Source organism: Mauremys mutica, chromosome 24 (assembly GCF_020497125.1).
Source record: "Mauremys mutica isolate MM-2020 ecotype Southern chromosome 24, ASM2049712v1, whole genome shotgun sequence".
In the NCBI taxonomy this organism is placed as follows: Eukaryota; Metazoa; Chordata; order Testudines; family Geoemydidae; genus Mauremys; species Mauremys mutica.
In genome coordinates, this window is record NC_059095.1 from 2138568 (window position 1) to 2162864 (window position 24297).

The 24297-nt window shown below is 52.7% G+C and overlaps 2 protein-coding genes across 2 annotated transcripts; one reads left to right on the plus strand and one right to left on the minus strand.

Moving 5' to 3' along the window:
- Positions 1 to 90: 90 nt before the first annotated feature.
- On the minus strand, positions 91 to 18949 carry COPE (COPI coat complex subunit epsilon). Its single transcript, XM_044998440.1, has 11 exons — positions 18873 to 18949; positions 13176 to 13488; positions 12095 to 12157; positions 10774 to 10874; positions 9912 to 10064; positions 8519 to 8572; positions 7783 to 7864; positions 2389 to 2544; positions 1557 to 1625; positions 981 to 1055; positions 91 to 431 (listed from the first exon to the last, which is right to left on the minus strand). The coding sequence occupies exons 1-11, from the start codon at positions 18932 to 18934 to the stop codon at positions 384 to 386; spliced, it is 1176 nt and encodes a 391-aa protein (XP_044854375.1). The 5' UTR covers positions 18935 to 18949; the 3' UTR covers positions 91 to 383.
- DDX49 (DEAD-box helicase 49) lies at positions 13530 to 24297 on the plus strand. Its single transcript, XM_044998439.1, has 13 exons — positions 13530 to 13724; positions 14177 to 14300; positions 15404 to 15489; positions 16602 to 16723; positions 17605 to 17792; positions 18494 to 18634; positions 19348 to 19423; positions 19807 to 19883; positions 20418 to 20515; positions 20994 to 21068; positions 21697 to 21785; positions 22201 to 22272; positions 22922 to 24297. The coding sequence occupies exons 1-13, from the start codon at positions 13610 to 13612 to the stop codon at positions 23096 to 23098; spliced, it is 1440 nt and encodes a 479-aa protein (XP_044854374.1). The 5' UTR covers positions 13530 to 13609; the 3' UTR covers positions 23099 to 24297.

Consider the following 24297-nt stretch of genomic DNA (forward strand, 5'->3'; position numbering starts at 1 on the left):
AGAAAGGAAGCGGTAATGTTCCCACTTTATGCAGCGGGAATGTTCACCGGATAGATAACGCCGGCATACAAAGCAGAAGGGCCACACCAATCCACAAAGGGCTTTATTAGACATGTTTAAGGTACAGTGTTGCACACTCTTGACATGCACTGTATTTTAAACAAGGAGTTTGGAACCTAGTTAAGTCAGGACATAGGGTTCTAGGCTACACGTCTCCATGTGTTACATATACGCTCGGCATCGGCTTGCTGAAAACACAAGACCCTGCCATGCTGAGACGGATGCCAGACCGACTTGCAGAATGATCCCTGTCCACAAGGCCAGAGAGACACTGCACATCACCCCCTGTTCCCAAGGTACCATAGCGTGGATCCGCTGAGTCCTCATGCACTGGGGGCGTACTGCATGACCAGCCGGTCAAAGTCATTCTCCTGTCAAAGAAAATAAAAAAAGAGACTCTTGGTTTTTAGCTACTGAAACTTTATTATAACCTTGTTTGCTAGTGGGCTGAAGAAAAGGCTACAGCATCTCAGGAGGGCAGCTGAGAGGCGCTGTGAGCTTGCAATACCCTAAATCAGCAGTTCTCGACCTTCTCTGCATGAGGTCCTCCCATACTGTTAGCCCAGTATCTAAACAGGGCACACCTCCCCCCATTTAAGCAATATGGGAAGTGGACAGAGGTCACAATCAGCTGAGAACCCATAACTCAGCTGTTTCAGACATTCAGGCAGGCACCGCTTCTCTGGCTTATACTTGCTTTGTGTTTTCAAGGCTGTCTCTACAACCATGAAGAGCAGAATCATAATTTGAATTTCTGAATGAAAGTGTAAAAATGGGAGGATGAGCAGGATTCCCTGAAATCTGGTCATGACCCAGCCCAGGGCTCATGACCTATAGCTTGAGAAGCCCCAGGTTTGATCCACTAATTCCAACAATGGTCTGACCCATGATACAAGAGGATTCAGATATGCACCGGTTACCTTTGCCTGGTACTCCTGTATAAATGGGTGACTTTTATGGGCATCTTTCAGTTGTGACAAGTAGCGATTGGTAACCTGGGTGGAAGAGATACAAGTGAGACCCCAACACTGAGATCAGAGGAGGAAAAGCTTAAAACTGGCACATGAGAGAGCTGGTCTTCAGAGTGCTTTACAGGCACTGAAACAGGGCAAGTATCTCCCCCTTTTACAGCTGAGGGAGAGTCAGGACTTGGTTTTCAGAAGCCCTGACCACCAACAGCTCCAACTGAAGTTATGAGTTAAAAATCAGGTCTTAACTGATGTGCTCACGGTCATACTATGAACCAGCAGCAAAGCTGGGATTGGAAGCCTGGAATTCTAGGCTCATACTCAGGCTCTCTCAATCCTGAGCTTCCCTCTCTATTATATAGGAACACAAGGGTTTTAGACAGTGGGTTAAAATAGTCCATTTCCCCAACTTCAGTTAGCACAGGAGCACATAACACCTTCAAACCCAAGCGAGCCTAGCTTTAACAGCAGCAGCAGCACACCCACCCACCCACTGTACTGTACTCAGACGAGCAGAATTAGCCTCACCTCTGGTGGTTTACCCAGATGCTGTGACAGGACAACAAAATTGATCAGAGTCTCAGGATGGCTGCTATCCTGAAAGCATAAAGGGAAAACATATCAGACTATCTGTCCTGCCTCCCTATTACTTTAACCAGGTGCAGCACCCAGCATGTTTCTGCACTGGAAACCATCTTCTCCTTAAGAACCCACAGATTGCTGTACCGGGAGGGGAAGAGTTAGGCCCTAAGAGGTGACAGGCAACGAATTCCTGAGTGAACTCAGCATGGCTAATGAGGTCCTAGGACAAGCAATCAAAGGCCAAGAACCCAGCTACCCAAGTGCCAGGATAGCTCTGAAACACACATGCTTGTGAGATGCTAACTGCTTATGAAATGGGATTTATAGGAGACCAAGCCAGTGAGACCTGAGTGTCTCTGACATGGGCAGAACATTTCAAAAGACATGTTTAACAGACTCAGCCCACTCGGGGAACTGTGGGGGTTCCCGAACTGGAAGTCAGCTGCCTGAGAACACAGTGGAACAATAATTTGCCTGGACAATCCGCTAATGGCACTGCAGCTTCCAGAGCTTATGGGGATGTTTCAGAGAACAGGAACTGGATTCAGAATGACATAGATAGAAAACATCATTTAAAATATGGAATTAAAAAATATCCCCCAAATTCTCACAGGCTGCAGCCAGCCAGTCCTGGGCACAATGTCCGAAGATGAGGCTAAGGAGCAGTTGTATATACATGCATGAAGTTTAATGGTCAACATTCTTGCTACTTTTCTTTTGCCTCTTTCCAGCATGGCGGATTTGAATCCCAGGTTATATTGCCAGGCAGAAAACACACCTTGTCTAGCGCCTCCTGGAGCACACCGTCTGCATCTTCCCACTTTCCCTGTGCCATGTAGCAGGCGGCCTGTCCATTCAGCAGAAGCAGGGTAGATGAGCATTTGTCTGCCATCTCTTGGAAGATGTAATAGGCATCCTGTAATTTCTCCCCACCCTGTGAAGAAATGGGACAGATAACCTGCGATTGTGCTGCATTATGCCAAGGAGGCTGTAGTGTTGCTGGGGGGGGGAGGGTTTAAACACTGCAAAGAGTCTTGTGGCACCTTATAGGCTAACAGACGTTTGGGAGCATGAGCTGTCGTGGGTGAATCCCCACTTCGTCGGCTGCATGGTTTAAACACTAAGTGATGAAGTGCCCCGTGATTAAATACACGTCGACTGAGTCATCATTTCCCTTTGATCAATAGCCTTTGTGCCATGGTCAGAGCAGCCGAAAAGGCGAGGAAGCCTGTTCTTCACAAAAGCAGTTTTCACACTGCTCGGGTTAGTCTACACACCTCAGTTTGCTCAGAAAGAGTCTGACCCAGGTAACATCTGACCAGTTTCAACCTGTTCTCAACCATCTTTCCAAGAATCCGCCACTGGGCTGCCCAAGTCAACGTTCAGAGGTTACAAACTGGGGGCACAGCTACACTACAAGCAGTGCTACAGCAAGGCCACCGCAGTGCAGCCCCTTAACTCCAGGGACAGAAGGGGGTTTTCCACCCCCACCCCCACCCCGGGAAAATTCTTTTGTCGACCTAATTGCATCTACACTGGAGGCAAGGTCAACACAACACAGCCACAGCCCTGACTGTTGTAGTCAGGGAGACCCAAACTGTAGGTGTAGAACCCGCCTTGGTCTACAGGGCTTGCAGGAACTGACAATCTCTGACTAACAGTTTCCTGCATTCGTTGGGTCTCCTGTAAACAGACAGATCTTTAACAAGGCTGCGGAAGAAAGAAGCGCAAAACCATTAAATATTAAGAGCCACTTGGAAGTTTGTGTCTGGTGAAGACAGATTTTAAATTCTTAATTTTAAAAGAACCATGTTAGAAGCTGGTGATGATAAAGCAAGTGGTTATGAAGAGAAATTTAAGTCACAGAACCAGGATATTATTAGCTGGGTTTTTCAAGAGGGCTCAAGTCTTGGAAAGCCCGTTGTTCTCAGAGGGGGATTCTTTGTTGTTCCTAATGGAAAATTAACTGTTGAATATCTGGCCCTAAACTATTACTCTATAAAATGACTGAGACAAGGGACACAAGGACAGAGCTCAATACTGAGGCCAATTTTAAAATTATAACTTTGAGTTGTTACAAGCCTGCCTCCACCTTTACTGAATTTTAGGAGACTTTATTCCTGCCATACACAGGCTATTCGGAGAATGACAGCTCACATGTTCTTGAATGCTTAGTTAATTAAATGAAACTTCAATCTAAGGAAATTCTTAGGAACTTGCTTTCTGTGAGCAGTGTCAGGCCCCCAGAGAGCCCATGGGAATGATACCTCCTTAGCCGTAAAACCACATGTATTACCGCCACATGTGTTAGTGTCTCTGGAACGAAGCTTTAGAATTTCAGTTTTGCTTTAATATTCCATATTAGTTTCTTGTATATTATGTTGGGAAGATATGAGTCAATAGGAGTCTGTCTGCAAACCCTAAGCATACTACAAAGGGAAGGTTGTGTAAAGGAATGCAAGGATATTCTTTATGCAAAATACCCCCGAGGAGTAAGTGCTGCTTAAGATGAGTCATCAGAACTATAAATCAAGGCATTAAAGTGGGCCTTTTTACTCTCCTCTTTGCAAACAGAAAAATCTTTAGTTTTGACCCCACACAAAGAACTCCAGAATTATTCTTGTTGAAGCTGATTTCTTCTACAAATATACGAAAATCTTCAAACTTTTAAACTTTAAGGAAAATATGTATGCCTGGGAAGTGTTTTATGCTACTTCTTCCCTTGTTTCTCCATTTAAAGGTGAAAACATTTGCTTATTCCTTAAAATCTTAAGAGGATGTAGGCTTCTTTTGCAATATTCATGTAAAAATATTTTAGATCTAAATTCAAACCCTCCATATAACAACTGAAGAATTCCAGCTTTGCTATGGATGCTTTAGCAGACTGCATGATATCAGCTGAAGATGCTAGGGCCTTCCCAGAAAGGTGCTGAGCCAATGAAACGGGACAGCAGCGGATACTGAAATCAGGCCAAGCCTGAAAGAGGTGTGACTTCCATCTTTACCAAGAGGATAAATCCCTCTGAACTCAGCCATTTCATCTCAGCTCCATCTGCTTCTCTCATCCAAGCAAACTCACTTTTCCCTTAATAGGGCACTCATAATTACTAATTGTGAGTATTCTGTGGGTCTTTAACCTTGGGTCCCCTAAGGCATGGCAAGAAGCTCATTTAACTAAGTGAATGGATGTCACCTTCCTAAACCAGCAGTGAAACGACAATTAAGATCTGGCCTAACATTTCTTGTTTCTCTAGACTATAAACTTTTAGCAATTTTGGGGATAAAATGGCTTGGCTCCCAACACCTCTTTCTCCCCCCCACACACGCACTAAGACTGCTGTGTGTTGGGATAATTTTAGAAAGGTTTGTCTTGTGACTGCCAGGAGACTAAACAATTAACTATAGTCCTGGTTACTAAGGCACCCAAAAAACAACGAAAGAAAATGGTGTCTAGGTAGCATACAGCATTTCTCCCCAGAGCTAAAGAAAACGAACACATTAACATCCAGCAGAACTGTCAAGCAGAACACAAGTCACCCTTCCATCTGGACACACAGGAGAGCTGCGACTGCAGAGAGTAACAGGCTGGGCAAAACTGATTTCCAAGGCCCTGTTAAAGTCGATGGGAGTTTTGCCTGATTAAGGCCAACAAGATTTGGTCCATTGTTTTCTTTTGGCTGTTTACCTCTCTCTCTAGTCCCTAGATCACACCAGCCTGCTGTGCTCCTGTGTGTTACTGTGCCATTCAAGTGCCAAGTTATGAAACGGAAGCTAGACAAAACGTTAGTTATTTCCCAGAAGCTGATGCTACATTGTCATAAGCACCTGGCACTATTATTCTGTCCCACATTTCCAGATTGAGAGGCGACCATCTGGGTCATGGCAATTTAAACCTCCAGTAAGAGGATCATCACACGTCTGAGGGGGTCACTGAGGGAGTGGCTGGATCGTGGGATTAGTAACAGGACATGGGAGCCTTTCACCTCTAATTCAATAGTCTGAATCCAAGCCAGCAACGGCCCATCTGGTTCTATCCTATTTAGGTGCCTACACCAGGCCCCTCACCACTGCACATGATCACCCTCTAGAATAAAGACATCACCTCTCTCAGGCCCCTTCTCCTCCCCTCTGGGGGGCGAACCTGAGTAGCTTAACGTTGTCCCCTCCTCCCAGTGGAACTGCCCACTGGTCAGGAGCTGCTTTGAGGGAGAAGCCAGATCAAAGGGGCAAGTTTCACAAACGGACTGGAAAGCTGCCACGTCCATGGCCTGCAGGTGTGAAATCTGGTCTCAGGCAAACCCTTGAGAAAGCCCCATCGGAGGGAGATGTCTTTGCCCCAGTTCCATTGCTCCCGAGAAGCTGAGCTCCTGGAAAGAGGGGTTCAAACCAATGCGGGTTTTGACATTAAGGACGGAGACCTTAGAAGGTGACCCAGAAGCCACTGGGGTGAGCAGCACACTGCTGGCTGTTAAGAGACCAATATAAAGAGAGTGCACGCTCAGTCTAGTTCCTAGTGACCAACATGCTCACCTAATAGAAACCACAGCCGGTGCCTCTCTTGGTAGCCCCAGCAGACGGGCTGGAAACTGAACGGCCCTCCTGCCCCCTAAAACTAGTTCTCCTGGCCAGGGTGGAAGAACACTGGCAGCAGGGAAGCTTGCCCTGGCATGGTCTCCATTTATCAGAGAGACCCTGCAACTGCATCTAGAAAGGAGTCGGGCTCCACACAGCAACACTGACACATTCAGAAGAAGCCAAGTGATGGCAGAGTAATTAATCTGCAGTGCAAACTGTTCAAAGTGCTGTGGGAATGAACGGCTAGCAGAGGCAGGACTCTGCTCCACAGAAACCCCAACGGCTTTCCAGACTCAGTAGGCATCAAGCTGTTTCTTTGAATGGATGGGAAGGGGGATGAGAGATCAAAAGTGTGAAATGCAGTTACCATAGCACAACGTAAACAAATCTGAATCAGACCTGAAGGGTGTCTGATAAATACCAGCTGCCACAGATCCCACTGAGCCTGTTTCACGGAAAGTGGGTTTAGCTAGAGCGGGGCTTTATTTATAGGATCAGATGTAAGCACAAATACACTCAGCCGGAAAGACAAATTATTACGTTTTCATCTAAGGTCTAACTAGGGCCAGCATTGAAATTTCAGACTGCAGTTTCCCATTTTACGTTATCATCGTTTGTGAATTATTCAACTATTGAGAAACAGGAGCTCTTCTGTGTCCGAGTTAACGATCAAGAGGGAAACATGAAAAAAGCTTGCACTCAAAGGAACTCATTAGTCTGGCTATTCCCCACGCACCTGCAGGGAAAGCAAACTCACACGGTAAAGGAGGAAGTTAAAGAGAAAGAATTATCAAGTACTTCTGCGCAAGCTATTTGCGCCTCTGGAGATTGAGACAAAGGGAGAATGATCAGAAATGGGATGGGGTCGTGCCAGTGCTCTGAGACGCCAGGTCCTAGCTTTTCTAGGTAACTGCTCCAGTTTAAGTGTCCAGGATACAGCAGCTAGTGCCCACTCTCTCCCACACAGCTGTGGGCCCCCTTGCTACCCCCCAAGCTTCATGGTAGGACCACGTTTTGGCACAGCCCAAGAACCATTTAAGCCACTCAAACACCAACAGCTGGTAGGCAGCAGTGATGCACAAAGGCTCATTATTATGGTGCCAATTCAGCAAGGAACTCCAGCATGTGCCTAACTGAAGGCAACGTCATTGTCTGTGTGCTCAAACAGGGACAACCCAGCATGTGTGTAAATGGGGGCCCACGGCTGGGATGGTGAATGCAGAGTACAAATCACTGAAGCCTGAGGAAAGACACCAGCAGGGAGCCCCTGCATTAGGTTACTGAACATTCAGGAGCTGATCCTACTGCTACACTGCTCTGGGGCGGGGGAATGCATCCATCTCACCTTTAAACACAACCTGTCTGTTCCACATCACACCACACACCTAGGTGTGCTCTAATGAGCCCTGTTTGTGTCTGACTAGGCAACTTCCTGGAGAAGATCAGGATTCTGTCTACTGCCCAGTCTGGCCTTTCCCTTGCAGTAGCTCATGGCAGGGATGGATTCACGCAGTTATGGCATTTTGGAGGACATGTGAAGAGCACGATGTAAGGCAGTGCCTGTGGGTAGAGCGGGGTCTCGGCCTGCAATACTCACTACAGCCAGGTTCACCCAGGCAGTGGCCAGCTGGGTGAGGGTAGCATCCTCATCTTGCTCCTGCATCTTCTTCAGTTCCTTGCTGAGTAAACACAAAGGGGAGCACAATGAGGAAGCCGACGCAGTCCAGCTTGCTCTAAGTCCCAAGTGCACAGAGGCCATCTCCTTGCTGCCCTCACAGCTCAGTGAATTGAGGCTGTGGTCTCCTGGGACCCTCCCCTGCCAGTCAGAGGCACAGTGCCACTGGGTTCACTGACCTTTGTAGGTTGGCACAAATACCTCCAGTGTATTTTCTTTAAGCAGAGAAATCATCGCAGTCACAAGAGAAGAACGTCTAGTGTCCGCAGAAGGTTGTTTTATTTCCCTTTAGGGCAGCAGGCGACTCAGGCACTGGAGGTTCATTTAACACTCCACTGAGGTCACGACTAAATCCTAGAACCCTGCTTCTTCCTTAGCTGCACTCACAGCTACCCCTTTATTTCCAGGGTCCGCCACACTGTGTTCACACCAGCCAAGGGGGACTCCTGCCAGCCCCACCTGTGACCATCAGCCTCAAATGCTGCCTGCAGGATACTGACCCCAAGGCAGAACCGGAGCTGAGTAATGCCTTCCCACGGGTCTGGGTGGATTAACCCCCACAAGGGCCTCTCTACGCAGTGTCAATGACAAGCTGAGCGGGTACATCTGCACACAGCAAGGGAATTTAACATGTGGCACAGAGAAGACACAAGCTTACCGGGCCAGATCGAGCCTGTCGAGCTTCAGCAGTATCTGTATCATCATCGCCATGCTGCAGGGAACAACCGCACATCAGGGCTGTACTCTAGGCCAGTGGGCCCCAACCTTTTCCGGGTGGCGGGCGCCAGATGACGAGCCACCGAGGACCGTGGCTGGCGGACAAGCATCCGCCGAAATGCCCCAAGAAGCGGCAACAACGTCAAGAGGCGTCGCTGCTGAACATCATCGGCATTTCGGCAGCAACGCCTCTTAGTGACGCTGCTTTTCGGCGGCGGCCTCTTGATGACACCACTTTTCGGCAGCAGTTCGGCGGCTGCTTGTCCGCCGGCCAGTATGCAGGCACACACAGATGCCCCAGTGGGTGCCATGGCGCCCGCGGGCACCGCGTTGGGGATCCCTGCTCTAGGCTTTACCGCGCCCCTTTCACAGCAGGGACTGACGTGTCCCCTATGGACCAAAGGCCAGCACCACCACAGAACTGTTACTCCCCTCTTCTTTCACCCAGGGCTCGGCTACCCCAGAGCTGCTGTCTGTTCCTACACTCAGGTCTTCCCAGGTTCCCTTCTTAACACTGCTTTACAGCATGGTTGTACCAACGGTCTGTTATAATTTGTGGAGTCGGATTCCAAGATCAACCCCTTTTATTTAATAAAATATTTAATTGGAAAAATGTATCACTCTCTCATCAAAATCAAACTCCCCTACCTCATGGTGCCGTGTCTCCCCTCCCCGACCCAATAAGGAATACACCATCAGCAGAGGCCCCTGCACTCAGAATCCCCAGCAATTGCTCATTGCTGTTGTGCCAAAATCTCCACTACAAAAACTTCAGCCAAGTTTCATTCAGCTAACGTGGGTGTCAAGCGCAACTCAAAGCACCGGAAGAGAGGCCTTGCACGGGTACACCGCCCGGCTCACGCCTGCCCCTTTGGAAGCACACCGCCTAGCGCCTGCCCCACCGCCTAGCGCCTGCCCCACCGCCTAGCGAACAGACAGGGTGCTAGCGAGTAAGAACAGGCGTTTCACCACCTTGCTCTCTCTGCAGCAGGGAAGCAATCAAGCAGGCAGTGTTATTCGGGTACAGACAGGACAGCCTGCTCCAGGACTCTGATTGCTCTAGTACTGTAGGCATCATAATGCCCTTCCCTCTACCTGAAAATATGCATGAGATGTGGTAGCCTGAATCCCCTTAGCCTCAGACTGAGTGAATGTTTGTCTTGTTCTGGGATGGACACCTGATTACTTGTTATTAACACCCCGAAATCAATCTCATACTGGTTTCTATAAAACTTTAAAACAAGTCAGACTTCACCTGTTTCTATGGCAACATTTCCTTGGACCACAGAGCGCGGCTTTCTTGGGTGACGCCTGGGTGTCTGAGCTGCACTCACCATTCCAAGCTTTCTCCTTGGTGTAGTGTGCGCAGAGCCGCATCAGGGTTTGCGTCATGGAAATAGATAGAAGCAGCCATCAGCAGGAAAGTCGTATTGGTCACATCAACGCTTTTTGCCATCTTCTTGTCCAAATCAGCAACAATTGCATCCCTGGGGAGAGTGAGCTGGTGAGAGTTTCGGAACAGATCATTCAATTTCTAACCAAGGCAACAGCTGTCACCCTCCAGTACGGAAAGTCCACCGAATTTTTTTAATTCAGCCTTTTAAAAATTATTTGAACTAAAAAGCATTGGGGAAAAATATTTTCATGCCCACACACTCAAAAATAACACAGGGAAGTTTTACTAAGCATGGCCAGCAATTTGGCAGGGCAGAAGAGTTTCAGCCCAAAACAATAATTTTTCAGAAATATATCAAATACCTGAAATCAGCCAATGGAGATGGAGACAAACACTGTATGTGCTCCTCGCCCAAGGCCAGCTAAACTGATCCTGTAGACAATGTTGTTTTAAAATCGTGAACCAGTGAGCGGCAGTTAGACAGACAAACCAGTTGGGCCAACCAGCAGGAATTGCTGTCTAAAACCTGCCCTCAACACCAGTCTATCATCTGAAGATTGGAAGTGTTTTATCGTGCACTGGTATACAAAGCATGACCATAGAGGTGTGGCTCTGGAATGTTAAATGTATAGACCCATTTTTAATAAGCCAGAGAATAACTGGTTAAAAACACTTCAGTCATTCCCATCCCATGTGATCAGGGCCACATGCAGCAGTGACCAAGATTATGCTCCCACTACTGAAGCAAATTCTTTGCTGCGCAGTATTTGCATGTTACAATAATTCAATGTCACACTTACCTCTGAGTGTCGTTTGAAAGATATTCTGCAAACATTTTAACTGCTTGGAGCTCAGGGCAAGCATTGGCTTTGATTTCATCCAAAACAACACCATATTTTCTCTATTGAGGACAGAGAGAGACATTGTGTAACAATTTAAGAACAAAAGAAAAACAGTTCACTATGATGTAAGTTACGAAGTAGTAAGGAACATTAATCTTTGCATTTCCCCACACACTCAGATGAGACTGACTAGCTGGACAGAATTAACGGAGAAACACTGTTGCAAGTATCACTATTAATGAATCTCCACTGTTTGTGTTACTAACATAACCCCAGATTATTAGACAAAGAACTTTAAAAAGCCACTTATCACTATTTATGCTGTAATTTATTTGCAATTTACCCGAACTGAGTATTCAGTTTCATATTGTGGTTCACATGAACTGGCAGAAAAATCTTGTGTTTGGGTTTCCCAACACTTCAAGGAAAAAGCTGCCATTAAGAAAGTTAAGTACTTAAAACACTAATTAAAAAGTTATTAGACTATTTGTAATTAAAACCAAAAAACATTTTGGACCTAAACTCAAACAGCGACAACTGCAGGCTGAGTGAAGGTGGGTTATCACTGGCTGCATGCAGGGAGAAGTACAACAGGCATGTGAACATGGGAAATAACTGTTTTAAGTTTATAGCTCATCACCAACACCACAAAGAACAGCAAAAGTAAATCTTCACCCAACGGATGATGTTTAGGACTCCTATAACACTTCGCAGGCCTGTCTAGCCCCGCATACTCGATTTCAAATATGGGGAAATACAGGCCAGAAAGGTCTAATTAGTTCAGTGGCTCTCAAACTGTGGGTGGGGACCCCAAAGTGGGTCACAGCCTTGTTTTAATGGGGTCACCAGGGCTGGCTTAGACTTGCTGGGGCCCAGGGCCGAAGCCAAAGCCCGAGGGCTTCAGCTCTGGGAGGCAGGACTCAGGTTACAGGCCCCCTGCCTGGGGCTGAAGCCCTGGGGCTTTGCCCGCCCCTGCCCAGGGCGGTGGGGCCTGGGCTTTGATCCCCCAACCAGAGGTAGTGGGGCTCGAGCAGGCTCAGGCTTCAGCCCCCCCGCCCCAAGTCATGTAGTAATTTTTGTTGCCAGAAGGGGGTCACGGTGTAATGAAGTTTGAGCTGGTTCATACTGTGCTCATCCCCTTGTCAACCTGGATGGAGGTGATGGGCCCCAAGGCTGCAGAAGGAATCAGTGTCAGACCTCAAGAGACTGGGGTGCTGGATTTGAACTCAGACCCTGCTCTCAGCCCAGGCCCCTCTCCATGCAGAGCCTGGGATCTCACCTGGGCAATGTAGGCTCGGTATAAGAAGACATCCCGCTCCACCTCCCTTTCCGGACTGGACGGCTAAAGGAACGAGAAGGGGGAGAGCGAGATTGGTTAGCCAGCACTCTCAGACCCCGGAAACAATAACGCAGCCCTGAGGATGAACTGCAGCCAGGAGGTGAGACCCATGCCTCATGGGGGAGAATGTGTGTGTGGGGGCCCACAAGGACCTGTCCGCGGGGCTGGGAGGGGAGGGAAGGAGTACAATTTGTGATGGGTGGGGCTAGAGGGGATGAGATTTGGGGGGACAACAACCCCCCCTGGGCTCAGTTGGTCCGAAGAGGATGAGGAGATGGGGGGGAGGGGGGTCACCCCCCGGGAGGACGGGGTTGGGGGGGAGGAGATGTGGGAGGGGGGTCACCCCCCACTGGGACGGGCGGGGGGTAGGAGATGGGGGAGGGGGTCCCCCCCGCTGGGAGGACGGGGCTGGGGGGGAGGAGATGGGGGAGGGGGGGTCACCCCGCGCTGGGACGGGCGGGGCTGGGGGGGAGGAGATGGGGGAGGGGGTCCCCCCCCGCTGGGACGGGCGGGGCTGGGGGGGAAAGATGGGGGGAGGGGGGTCCCCCCCCGCTGGGACGGGCGGGGCTGGGGGGGAGGGGAGGGGGGTCCCCCCCGCTGGGACGGGCGGGGCTGGGGGGGAGGAGATGGGGGGAGGGGGGTCCCCCCCGCTGGGACGGGCGGGGCTGGGGGGGAGGAGATGGGGGGAGGGGGGTCCCCCCCGCTGGGACGGGCGGGGCTGGGGGGGAGGAGATGGGGGGAGGGGGGTCCCCCCCGCTGGGACGGGCGGGGCTGGGGGGGAGGAGATGGGGGAGGGGGGTCCCCCCCGCTGGGACGGGCGGGGCTGGGGGGGAGGAGATGGGGGAGGGGGTCACCCCCCGCTGGGACGGGCGGGGCTGGGGGGGAGGAGATGGGGGAGGGGGGGTCACCCCCCGGGAGGACGGGGCTGGGGGGGAGGAGATGGGGGAGGGGGTCCCCCCCGCTGGGACGGGCGGAGCCGCGTTCAGGGAGGGGCCCAGGGACCCCCCAGCGCAGCTCCCACCTTGACCCGCTGCGCCTCGTTGATGGCGGCCTGGTAGGCGCCGATGTAGAAACTGTTCTTGACGTCGAAGAGCTCGTCCGCGTCCCCGCCCTGCCCGGCCGGGCCCGGAGCCGCCGCAGACGCCATTTTCCCCAGACCCAGCCACGTCTCCGGAAGCGGCCCCCGCGCGCGGAACGCCGGGAGTTGTAGTTTCCGGCTTACTCTGAGGACGGAACAATAGGGCTGCGAGGGGTGGTGATGTAAAACATCGGTACCGGAAGTGGGTGCGGAGCGGGGCACACTGGGAATCGTAGTTTTTCCTAAGGACTGAGACCTGGGAGCCAATGGGAATGAGAGGAGCTGGTGACGTATATTGTTGGCGCCGGAAGTGTGCGCTTTGGCGTGTGAGGCGTCGGTGCTGAAGCTCGTTCCGACGTGGTCCCTCTCCCGGCGGCATGTCGAGCTTCCGCGGGCTCGGGCTGTCGGCCTGGCTTGCGGAGCAGGCGCAGCAGCTGGGCATAGGCCGCCCCACCCCGGTGCAGGCCGCCTGCATCCCGCCCATCCTGCAGGGTAAGTGGAGCCGCCCCCGGCGGGCCCCTCCCCCTCGGTCCGCCCCCTCCCCCCACCGGGTTCCCTGCATCCCCCCTCCCCCCACCGGGGCCTCTATATCCCCCAGCCTAGTACCCCCCTCAGCCCCCTCCCCGCACTGGGGCCCCTGCACCCCCCAGCGCCCCTCAGTCTCCTCCCCCCACCGGGGTCCCTGCACCCCCCCCAGCCCAGTGCCCCCCTCAGTCTCCTCCCTGGGGTCCCTGCACCCCCCCCCAGCAAGGCCTCTGGGTCTTTCCCTTCCCTCCCCCCAATCTCAGCCCTTGTGTCTTGGGCTGAAAACGTCCCCGGGCCGAGGGTGGGAGGGGAGAGAAGAGCCTTTCCCGGGGCTGCTCCCCGGGGCTGCGCACATTTGGAGCCAGGTCTCTGCATCCTGGGTACATGCTCACCCGCCCACTCTGGTCTCTTGCACGCAGGTCGCGACTGCATGGGCTGCGCCAAGACGGGCAGCGGCAAGACAGCTGCGTTCGTCCTGCCGGTCCTGCAGAAACTCTGTGAGGATCCCTATGGTATATTCTGCCTGGTGGTGACACCCACACGGTAAGGCTGTATTGTGTCGCTTTGTTTCACCGCTTTCTAACAAATCCCATTATCACCTGTAAGAGGCTCAGGAAGGTTCTTGCCTTAGGTGTTCGTGCTGCTCCATCATCAGGGAGATAACAGAACCTCATCTGTCACTGATCCATCAGTGCCTAGTAATGGAGGAGGAGGGTGCTTTTGAGTCTGTGGAATAGCTATACCAACTCACGCTGATGGCCCATGTTGTCCAGTGTCTTTGGCCCTGACAGTGGCCAGCATTAGATGCTTCAGACGAAGGTGCAAGAAACCCCCCTGTAGGTGGATTGGTATAATCTGCCTCCCATGAAGGGTTTATGCCTAATAGTTAGAGATGGGTCTAACCCTGAAGCATGGATTTTTATGCCTCCCAAAACTGTTTTGTATTGGCTATAATTCCAGATATTCTTGTTATCCATGTAAACTACTTTTTCCTTTGACTCTTAGTAAATTCTTCATTGCAATGACATCCTGTGGCAATGAGTTCCAACAGTGTAATCAGGCATCTGACTGAAAAAGTATTTTCAGTTTTGAATTCGCTGCCTTTTGCTTTGACTGTTCCACAGTTTCAGTGTCCCCTTCTCCTGGGGGCCAGTTTAATTCAGCTTCCCCCAAAAGAGCTCCCCTCGGGATCAGAGGTCTTCTCAGCCCTCCTTGGGGCTGAGGGGATTTCCTGTCAGGCTTCTTCCTCCTTGGCATAGGAGGCCCACAGGCCTCTTCCTTGGGTAGTGCTTGTTAATTCAGGCCAACTGTGGTCTCCAACCAGCTCCCTTCTTCCCAGGCCCTTTTTACCTTATTACTTTTCTCCCTGGATTGGGAGAGCTTAACAGGGAGCCACATTCCCCTGCCGGTGTCTCTGGGAGCACCTCCTTTTAACTGCATTCTGGGAGCCTTTGGAGGCCCAGATGCTCATGAGGAGGCTGGTTATCCGGTAACTGCTCACATGTGCGCTGAGGTGGGCTCGTTTTCATCCCAGGAAGACTGGGCTTTGATTCTCTTTCAGGGACCAGCCGTCCGTGACAAGGGTAATAACTATAACTCTGATATTTCCATGTTCTATTTTTTCCCTTTTTCTTTCTCTCTGACAGGGAGTTGGCCTATCAGATTGCTGAACAATTCCGTGTTCTGGGGAAGCCACTTGGCTTGAAGGACTGCATCATCGTTGGAGGGATGGGTATGTGCGTGCTGGTTATAAACTGGACTCTGAGAAGACGAGGCACAGTGACGTGTCTGATTCACTTTAAGGGGCTGTGCAGTTTCAGAGCACTGCTGGCTCTGAAATCTGTGCAGTGACTGGAGGGAAAAGGTGGCTTTAGGGAAACTGTGCTTGTCCAAAAGGTGTGGAATTCTCTAGTTCCACTAAAACCTTACGCTCACCTGAAATGGACTAAAAAAAAACCCCATTGTATTTTGGTGCATTAACAGATTTCTCCGTATTTGACGTGTGACTGTCCCTTCCCGGCAATCACAAGGGGAAGGCAAAGTAATCGGCTCCAAGGTTTTGTGTAGTGTCCTTTGCCATTGAAGGCACAATCTGAGCAGACATAATGGTTGATGGCTGTGGGATTTGTTGTTCATTAAGAAACAAACAGCAGCCCTCAAGTGCATCTTAGTAAACTGCCAAGTTAAGCGACGTTTGGGTGCCCATCCCTGCTTGAGGGGCCCAGCTGCTCGCTAGGGACGAGGCAAGCATTTTAAAGCAAAAGCAATGTCGTTATCATCAGTCCTTGTGTAGCACCTGGTATCCAGTATCAGGGGCTAAGTGAGAGACTTTCTCCCTCAAACGTGACATTCTTCTGCCATTGAGTTGTCATCCTCTGCCTCGGGTGTGTCGGACCGATGCTCATGAAATGAGGAAGGTATCCCAGCTTCCTTGGTCTGGGATTTTCAAACACTCCTTTGGGCGGCTTTAAAAATCTCAGCTTCATTTGTTGTTTCATTGCAACATGAAGTAGCTGGAGAGGGCCCAGCTGGAAAGGGCCAAAGTTTAATGATCCTTGGTAAATAAATGATGCTGAAAAGTCCCAAATAGTAGCTGGGTTTAAGAGGAAGCGTGTTTGTCACTGTGGTTCCCTGGGCTTCTTCCTCTATGCAATGCCTGGTTTTAGTGTCCGGCCCTGGGAGACGGGGAGCGTCCTATGCTCCCCTTGCGGTCGGTGTGAGTGAAGGGCACTGAACATCTTGTAGAATGAGGCCTGTGAGAGGAGACCTCTCCAGCAGGCTGGCTGCTCTCCCAGATCCTGGCCTGTGGCGTATAACTTAGCTCCCTTGGTGGTGTTTTTCCAGACATGGTGGCCCAGGCTCTGGAGCTCTCCCGTAAGCCTCACGTTGTCATTGCCACACCTGGCAGGCTGGCTGATCATCTCCGCAGCTCCAACACCTTCAGCCTCAGAAAGATAAAATTCCTGGTAAGGCAGCTCGTCAGCTCCTTTCCCGCTGGGACCTTTTTAGACATGAGAGTTGCTGCGTGTGGGGAACAAGATGTTGGGCTGGGCCAGGTGCTGCGGCTGCTTGAGTTTTCCACTGGCTGAACAGTCACAGATCCAACAGCTGGAGCCTGGAAAGGGACCAGCTTGTCACAGAAGGGGACCTGGACTCTGGAGAATGACTAGATGATCATAATGGTCCCTTCTGACCTTAAAGTCTATGAGTCAATGGCACTTGTGAGGAGCCCTTCGCCATAGTATCTAGGTGCTGAAATACAGATCTTGTCTGCATTAGTGGGAACAGCCTCTCTGTGCCCCAGTCACTCTCCATCTTTCATGCAAAAGCCTCTCTTTAGTCTTGCCTGTAACCCTTCGCTTCAGTCTCCCTGTCGCACACCTCGGGCGTGAATCCCTTCATAGATCCACCATCTCAGCTGGGCTTGGAAACTTTGCCCCTCGGCCGCCCCCTGCCCTGTAACTTCAGTATGGTGGAGCGTTTTGGGGGCTCAGAAGTGTACGGGGTAGATGGTGTTAGGCATCATCATTGTGTTGCTATGGAACAGTCTCCCTTGTCCAGTTTTCTGTCATACCTTGGTTGTGGCTCCATGAGGTGCTAACACTTAATAGCACATTATTGTGCAAGTGTTGATTTCTCTTACAGCCTGTGAGGTCGGTGAGGATTGTCCTCCCCGGGTTACAGGTGGGGAAACTAACACGGCCACAGAATCCATGTTAGAGCCTGGGTGGGAACTCTGCAGTTCCTGGCTGTAGGCCAGGCTGCCTCATCGGGACCACCCCCCTCCTGGGTGGTGCTGCTCCTCTCAGCCTGGCTTGTGTTGCTTGTTTTCGGCTGCGCGTTGAAGGTTTTGGACGAAGCTGACCGGCTGCTGGAACAGGGCTGTACTGACTTCACCAAGGACCTGGAGGTGATTCTGGGGGCTGTGCCAGCGACCAGGCAGACACTGCTGTTTAGTGCTACGCTGACAGACACGCTGAACGAGCTGAAGAGCCTCGCCATGAACAAACCCTTCTTCTGGGAGTCCCAGGCCGAGTGAGTCTCCTGCTCTTTCATGTGGTGTCCCACCTCCCAGGATACAGCAGGGAGGCTGTGAATGTTGGCACATTGGGCTTCCTCTCATGACTGCCTTGGCAGTATTGGGAATGGTCGATGCTTCTCTCCCCATTAACCACATGCTCCAAGTCCCACCCTGTGCTGTTAGGTGGTGGGGACTTGGTCCTGGACATGCTGAACCTGGCTTCCTTTGCCCGGCTTCCCCAGTGCGTTGGCTGCACCGGGTGGTCTGCCGGGGAAGGTGGCACCAGCAGCTGGGTGACTAGGGCAGAGCTGAATACAGCTGAAATTGTCACTTTCCCTTTGCCTTTACTGTATTTTGACCCCACAAACTCTGTGAACCATCAGAGAGATTCAATGTAAATTAAAGGAGTCGGGCTGCCCTGGAGTCCCCGGCGTCGGGAGCTGGGGAGCCAGTCGGACAGGCTGCCACCTCCCCAGGCTTTTTGCTGTTTTATATTTGTATTTGTTTTATTTTTAGTCCCACTAGTAAAACACACGAGGGACTGGCAGCAATTGGGCCTCTCACGAGAATCCTGGGCAGTTGTCTAACTGAACCGGCTTCATTCTCCCCTCTGCACATGGCCCCGTCTCCCCACTGTCTCCTTCGCCTCCCCCAAATCTGACCCATCTCAGGATAATGCCTCCTTCTGGGGGCCTTTCCTTCCCCTCCCAAACAGAGTGCGGACCGTGGATGAGCTGGTGCAGCGCTACCTGCTCGTGCCGGAGAAAGTCAAGGACGCGTACCTCGTCCATTTAATTCAGACCTTCCAGGATGAGCACGAGGACTGGTCCATCATCATCTTCACCAGCACCTGCAAGTGAGTCCAAAGCCACCTGCTGACTGCTGTGGCCAGGGCCACAGGAATGTTTGGGCTTTGGTAGCTCAGACCCTAAACTCCCCACTAACTATCGTAAAGCCAGGAAGGCATGTGCTGCCCTAATCCAGGCACTCTGGTGGGGTCCGAGCCCTTTTCTAGCTCCTGGGAGGTGTGAGTGCTTCCCAGTGCTGGGGAACAGCTCGCTATGGAAGGGCGAAGTCTGAGGAGCTCCACTGACCTGCTTAGTCCTGACCAAACAGTGTAGTGAGGGGCTGTGGTCACAACGGTCTCCAGCTGCATTGGGCACTGCTGTGCTGAGAGTCCTACGGGGGCTCTCTGGTGTAGGGCACCGTGGAGAGATGGAGAAGGTGACCTCTTGAGCCAGAAGTTTCTGTGATTCTGCCATTGTCTCCCCATTTCCTTCCCTTGAGTGAGTCCAGTTGCAGGGATTTAACCCAAGATGTGACTGTCCCAGAGGAAATGGGGAATCCCGCAGTGCTCTTCAGAGAGTCTGAGCTCCCCCTAGCGTCCTGACCAGACGTCTTTACCAGCCAGTCCAGTGGCCACCTGAGTGAGTGCCAAGCATGGACTAGGCATTCTGTTCGCCAGCATAGCCGAGGCACTGTGTACCTGGGTCACGGCAGGCTCTGTTCTAGGCCGTCGGCTTCCCCGAGGACGAGCTATGTAACTGGGAAACGTCTCTTGTTTTTAAGGAACTGCCAGATCTTGAACATGATGCTGAAGCAGTTCAACTTCCCGTCAGTGGCTTTGCATTCCATGATGAAGCAGGTGAGTGACCCAGCAGGGCTGTGCAGTGGGGTGCTGGGGCCCCTGGTGTCCCTGCGAGGAGGGGCGCACATCTTGGCTATGCTGCAGAATGAAGGCCTCAGGTTTTTACACACTTATCTGTTGAGCGAGGGCATTCAGGAGGTGGTTCTTGTTGTCCTCCCTAAGGAAGGGGCACTGCTGGCCACAAGCCAGGTGGGTGCTGTGCCGGGTTCAGAAACCCACCTCTGCTGAGGTCCCTCGCTCCTCGCCTGCCCTCTGCCAGCCTTGTCAGGGATGCACACTTCTTTGCTTATAGCTGCTTTCCCTGAAGCCAGAAATCTGTGCAGGGCATGCGGCTTCTGAGGGCTGCACATTCCTAATCCAGACTCCTCTTCCCTTTGCAGAAGCAGCGCTTTGCAGCCTTAGCAAAATTCAAGTCCAGCGTCTTTAAGATCCTCATCGCCACTGACGTGGCTGCCAGGTAGGAGAAGTGGAAGCTGCTCTCTGCAGCTACAGAGCTCGAGTGAGTTTCCTAAGCAGCAGAACCACGCAAGAGCTGTGGGGTGGAGGTTGCGAGAGGGGAGCTCGTAGGTCTTGTCTGGGTCAGGGCAGGCGATTGCTCCCTTCAGTCATGGCCCAGGGTTAGGGAACACCTTGGAACTCACTTATGCACCTGCTGTAGCTGGATTCTCTGTTCATCCCCTGCCTTGTCATGCTGTAACCTGTGAGTTCACGTGCTGATAGAGCTGTCTCGTGGGAGGGGCAGGGTAGCCCGCCGGGCCCCGAGGGGAATGGCAGGCAGCTGACTGGGCTGCAGAGTGACACGCAGGGGCAGGCTGTCTTGGTCTCTGGTTCTGAGGACTGTATGAGGAGATGGTTGAGTCCCTGGAATCGGCTTGGGCTGGTCACTGCAGGGCCTGTGGGTGTTGAGTCTCCAAGGGCTCTCGGGGAACGCTGAGAACAGGAGATTCCCCATTGCTGCCTCCTCAACCCCCTTTTCTTTGCTGCGCTCCAGGGGCTTAGACATTCCAACAGTCCAAGTTGTCATCAACCACAACACCCCGGGCCTGCCGAAAATCTACATCCACCGGGTGGGCCGGACGGCCCGTGCAGGTGAGCAAGGAAAGCCAGTGAGAGGCACAGGTCGGGTAGTGTCACAGTTCAAAGCAGAGACCTGGTGATGGGATTCTTGCCCGATTCCTCCTTTCATCCAGTTTAAGGAGGGACCATTAAACCCTCTGACTGACCTCGTGTATATCACAGGCCATGACGCTTCTCTCACTTACCCCTGCTGGCTGTAAGGCAGTTCCAGCTCCGCTGCTGTGCAGTGTCAGATCAGACTAGGCCACCGATCCAGCGTCCTGCCACCACCGCTCACAGCGCTGACTCGTCTTGGCTGCTATCCCACCTCTGACAGCAGCCAGTAACATGCCTCTGAGCAAGTGGGAGACCCTTCTCCTCGCCACCCCTCTCCATAGTGCACCTGTGCTAATTCCTGGGGGCGAGTGGAGCCTGAGGGTGGGTTAGTCTGGGGATCGCTGCTCGTCAGAGTTCACTTAGTCACCAGTGCCTTCTGGTTCTCATCCCTCAGGCCGGCACGGACTCGCCATCACGCTGGTGACGCAGTACGACATCCACCTGGTGCATGCCATTGAGGAGCAGATCAGTAAGTGAGGAGCATCAACCCAAGCATGGCTGCAGCCACAGCCTCTGACACAGAGTGTACGGCCCAGGAGCCTTCTAGTGTCAGAAAAACAGCTTCTCTCCCCTGGCTTTGCAGCCGAGACCCGGCAAATCTAGTAGCTCTGAGTCACCCCCAGGGCGGGAGCCGCCCCGATCACTAAACCTTCTGGTCTTTGATACTCCAGTACGACTGGTATGTAGCACCTCGCACCCAGCGGGGTTGCAGAGGCCTTAGCAAGGGCTGCTTCTCCCGACCCTGAGACGGAGGGTGGCAGCTGTGGACAGCAGCTCTTAGCAAGGCTGTGCAGCGCTCCTTCAGGAAGTGGAGAAGACTCCTGCCTACAGTTGAAGCGGCCATGATTTGGAGAGTCCTGGCAGCCCAGCTCTCAGTAGGGCAGTTGGGTGAAGAGACTAGGGAGGTCTCTCATTCTGGTCACCGTGGGAGGGTTGGGTCCCATTATCCCCAGGGATGCTGAATGGGCTCCATAGCAAGGGGAGAGTTCTCCAGAGCTCTGAGTCAGTAACGACCCCGATTTCCCCCCAGCAGAGGGGCTGGCCCCTGCTCTCGTACCAGTCTCTAAGCTGTCCGTGTGTCTTGTGTCGCGATTTAGAAACGAAGCTGCAGGAGTTCTCGGTGGAGGAGCGTGCGGTACTCAGCATCCTCACCCAGGTGAACGTCACCAGGAGGGAGTGTGAAATCGTAAGTGATCAGAGCATGGGGCGCCCTGGCCGGGGAGCCGGTTTCCTCTACAGCTTGGTGTGACCAGGAAACGCTTCCCCTCGAACCCGCGACGGGCTTTTAGCTTTAGCAGGGTGTGCAGCCCTCGCTTTGGATATGCAGCTGTGGGGAGGGCTCGTGGCTCGTTCCCCTTTCTAGAGGAGGCCTGTGCAGGACATGAGCTTTTGTAATGCAACTGCTGGGGCAGGGACCCAGATCTGCTGTTCCCCGTCTCTAAGGTGTGCCCGTCTGGTGATCATTGGCCTGCTCGGCAGTGCGCTGGGGGCCTGAGCTTTGGAGCGAAGGTCCGCCAAGTCCACCTGCGACCCACCTCGGAGCCTTGCTGCCGGTCCTACTGCCTGGCACCTCATCGCGCTTTTGTCTTTTGCTTTGGCAGAAACTGGAAGCGACTGATTTTGATGAGAAGAAGGAGATAAATAAGCGGAAGCAAATGATCCTGGAAGGAAAGGTGAGTGATGTGCTCCAGCCACTGCCGCCAGGTCCCAGGACAAGCACTGACCTGTCGCGCAGCACGAGACACCCGTCCCCGCTTCACTCCTGCAGTCTGTCTGTCTCGTTCCCCTTTGAGGAGCTTCTGTTCATCCTGAAAGGAGAATGATGAAGAGCTACTGACAAATGTGTTGTCCCCTGACGTCCTTCAGACCTGGTGTTGTGTTCCTCTCCAGAGTCAGTTGTGCTTCAAAGAGCAGGGTGGGCTTGACAGGAGGTTACTCTGCCGCTCCCAGTGGGGGAGCAGAACGGGCAGCGCAGAGAGGAGGGGAGCGGTGCTAGGAAAGCAGAGGAGGGCCAAGGCTGGGATAGGAGAACCAGAGAGGGGAAGGGACTTGCCCAGATTTGCGTACAAGGCAGTGGCAGAGCCGGGAATAGAACCCAGGAGTCCTTACACCCCGCCCCAGATTTGGACCACAGCCCTCTCCTCTGGGATGGAGAATGGTCAAGCAGGGTGAGGAAACAGAGCGAGAGGGTGCACGAATAACCGGGGCACGTGGTCCCCGGAGACAGACGGGCAGCTGGGGAAGGCAAGGGCCCTTTGGGTGGGGGCAGGGCTGACACAACCCTGCCGCATGTCGTCAGTTTCTTGGCGTCTGCCCTTGCAGGACCCGGACTTGGAGGCAAAGAGGAAGGCGGAGCTGGCCAAGATCAAGAAGAAGAACAAGCAGTTCCGTGCGAGGGTCCAGCAGACGCTGCAGGAGAAGAAACAGCTTCAGCTGAAGAGGAAGCTGCAGAAGAAGGCGCGTCGGCAGCAGAGACGGGCGGCCAAGGAGGAGACGTGAGAGCCCCAGGCGCTTACAGCTGGGGAGTGTGGGAGCTGCTGCCCAGGGCTCTGCCTAGCCCCTAGAGACCATGTGGCAGGGGTGGTTGATGTGGAAGCTTCTGACTTGATGTTGGTGTTTGAAGGGAGGGGGATCACTCTGCCAGTGTAACCCCTTCTCCTTCCCCTCCAGAGACTCAGCTGCTCTGGCCCATCCTTCTGCCTGACATGGTCTGGATGGGGCTCAAGGGGTGTCACTCCTCAGCCCCCCACGCCCACAGGAGGGATCCAAACTCTTCTCCCTTGGGGAGCTGCTCCTGCTCATGGTGATTCTCGGTTTCTCACCTGCTCCCACCCTTCCCAGGGCTGGTGCCTGCCACTCCCTCTTGTTTACATGGGCAGCTTCTCCCCAAGTCAGTCTAAAAACCCTGACCCAAGTCAGCTTGTTCCCTGGCCTCCTGGCGGTGCTCTGAGAGGGTAGCAGCTAATAGAGACAGGGGAGGGGCTCCATCAGGGAGGCTGATCTGGCGTGTTTTGTGATAATTTCCCTTCCTCCTAATTTGTGTGACCCGTTATCCGAACCCTGTTTATCCCGAGGTCCCTCTGAGCCACATTTCAGATCTGTCCCCTGACCTGCAACTCCAGATGGCTCCCCAGCCCCTCTGCCCCAGTCAGCCACGTGACCGTCCCGGGCCCCTCTTCCCTTCCAGGAACGGAGGTTTCCCTCGCCAGAGCCTGGTTTCAATCCCAGTATCCAACTCGACCAGGTCAGAGGTCTTTGATTCATGTCTGAACAGGATTCTCTGGCCATCTCGGGAGCAAATATCCTTAGCTCTGAACAACCCACAGCAGTTTGGATTCTGCTCCCTCCCTCCCTGACACCCCCACTAGACTCCCCGGAATGGATGCTCTGGTTTGCACCCTGCCCAATGAATAAGTGACTCTTGCACCAAGAATGGCCCCTGATGTCCCATCGTGAGAACTTGACCAAGTGCACAAGGATCAGCGAACTTTAAACTCAAGGGATGGGGTGGGTGGGGGGTGCGCCATCAGGGACTGTGCTTCCCTCTGGAGCCTCAGAACTAATCACAGCTCCCGTTGCCTGGGCCCATCAGGGTGGGAAGTTATTTCTGCTTTGGTGATGGGGGATGTTTTCTGTGACGAGCATCTTCCCTGCCCCCAAGAAATATTTATTTGCAATAAATAACTGGGTGTCTGGAC

Bases quoted from the DNA above. Each gene is read 5' to 3' on its own strand.
- COPE (XM_044998440.1), bottom strand. From the start codon at position 18,934: ATGCAGCTGGAGACCGTTGTGACCACAGCCCCTCACTACACTGTTTGG. The intron at 8,573-9,911 runs GTGAGTGCAGCT...TGTTCCCTGCAG, and splicing joins CAAGGAGAAAGCTTGGAATG to CATGGCGATGATGATACAGA. The intron at 2,545-7,782 runs GTGAGTATTGCA...ATTTCTTCACAG, and splicing joins CCTGGGTGAACCTGGCTGTA to GGTGGGGAGAAATTACAGGA.
- DDX49 (XM_044998439.1), top strand. From the start codon at position 13,610: ATGTCGAGCTTCCGCGGGCTCGGGCTGTCGGCCTGGCTTGCGGAGCAG. The intron at 13,725-14,176 runs GTAAGTGGAGCC...TCTTGCACGCAG, and splicing joins CATCCCGCCCATCCTGCAGG to GTCGCGACTGCATGGGCTGC. The intron at 21,786-22,200 runs GTAAGTGATCAG...TTGCTTTGGCAG, and splicing joins CCAGGAGGGAGTGTGAAATC to AAACTGGAAGCGACTGATTT.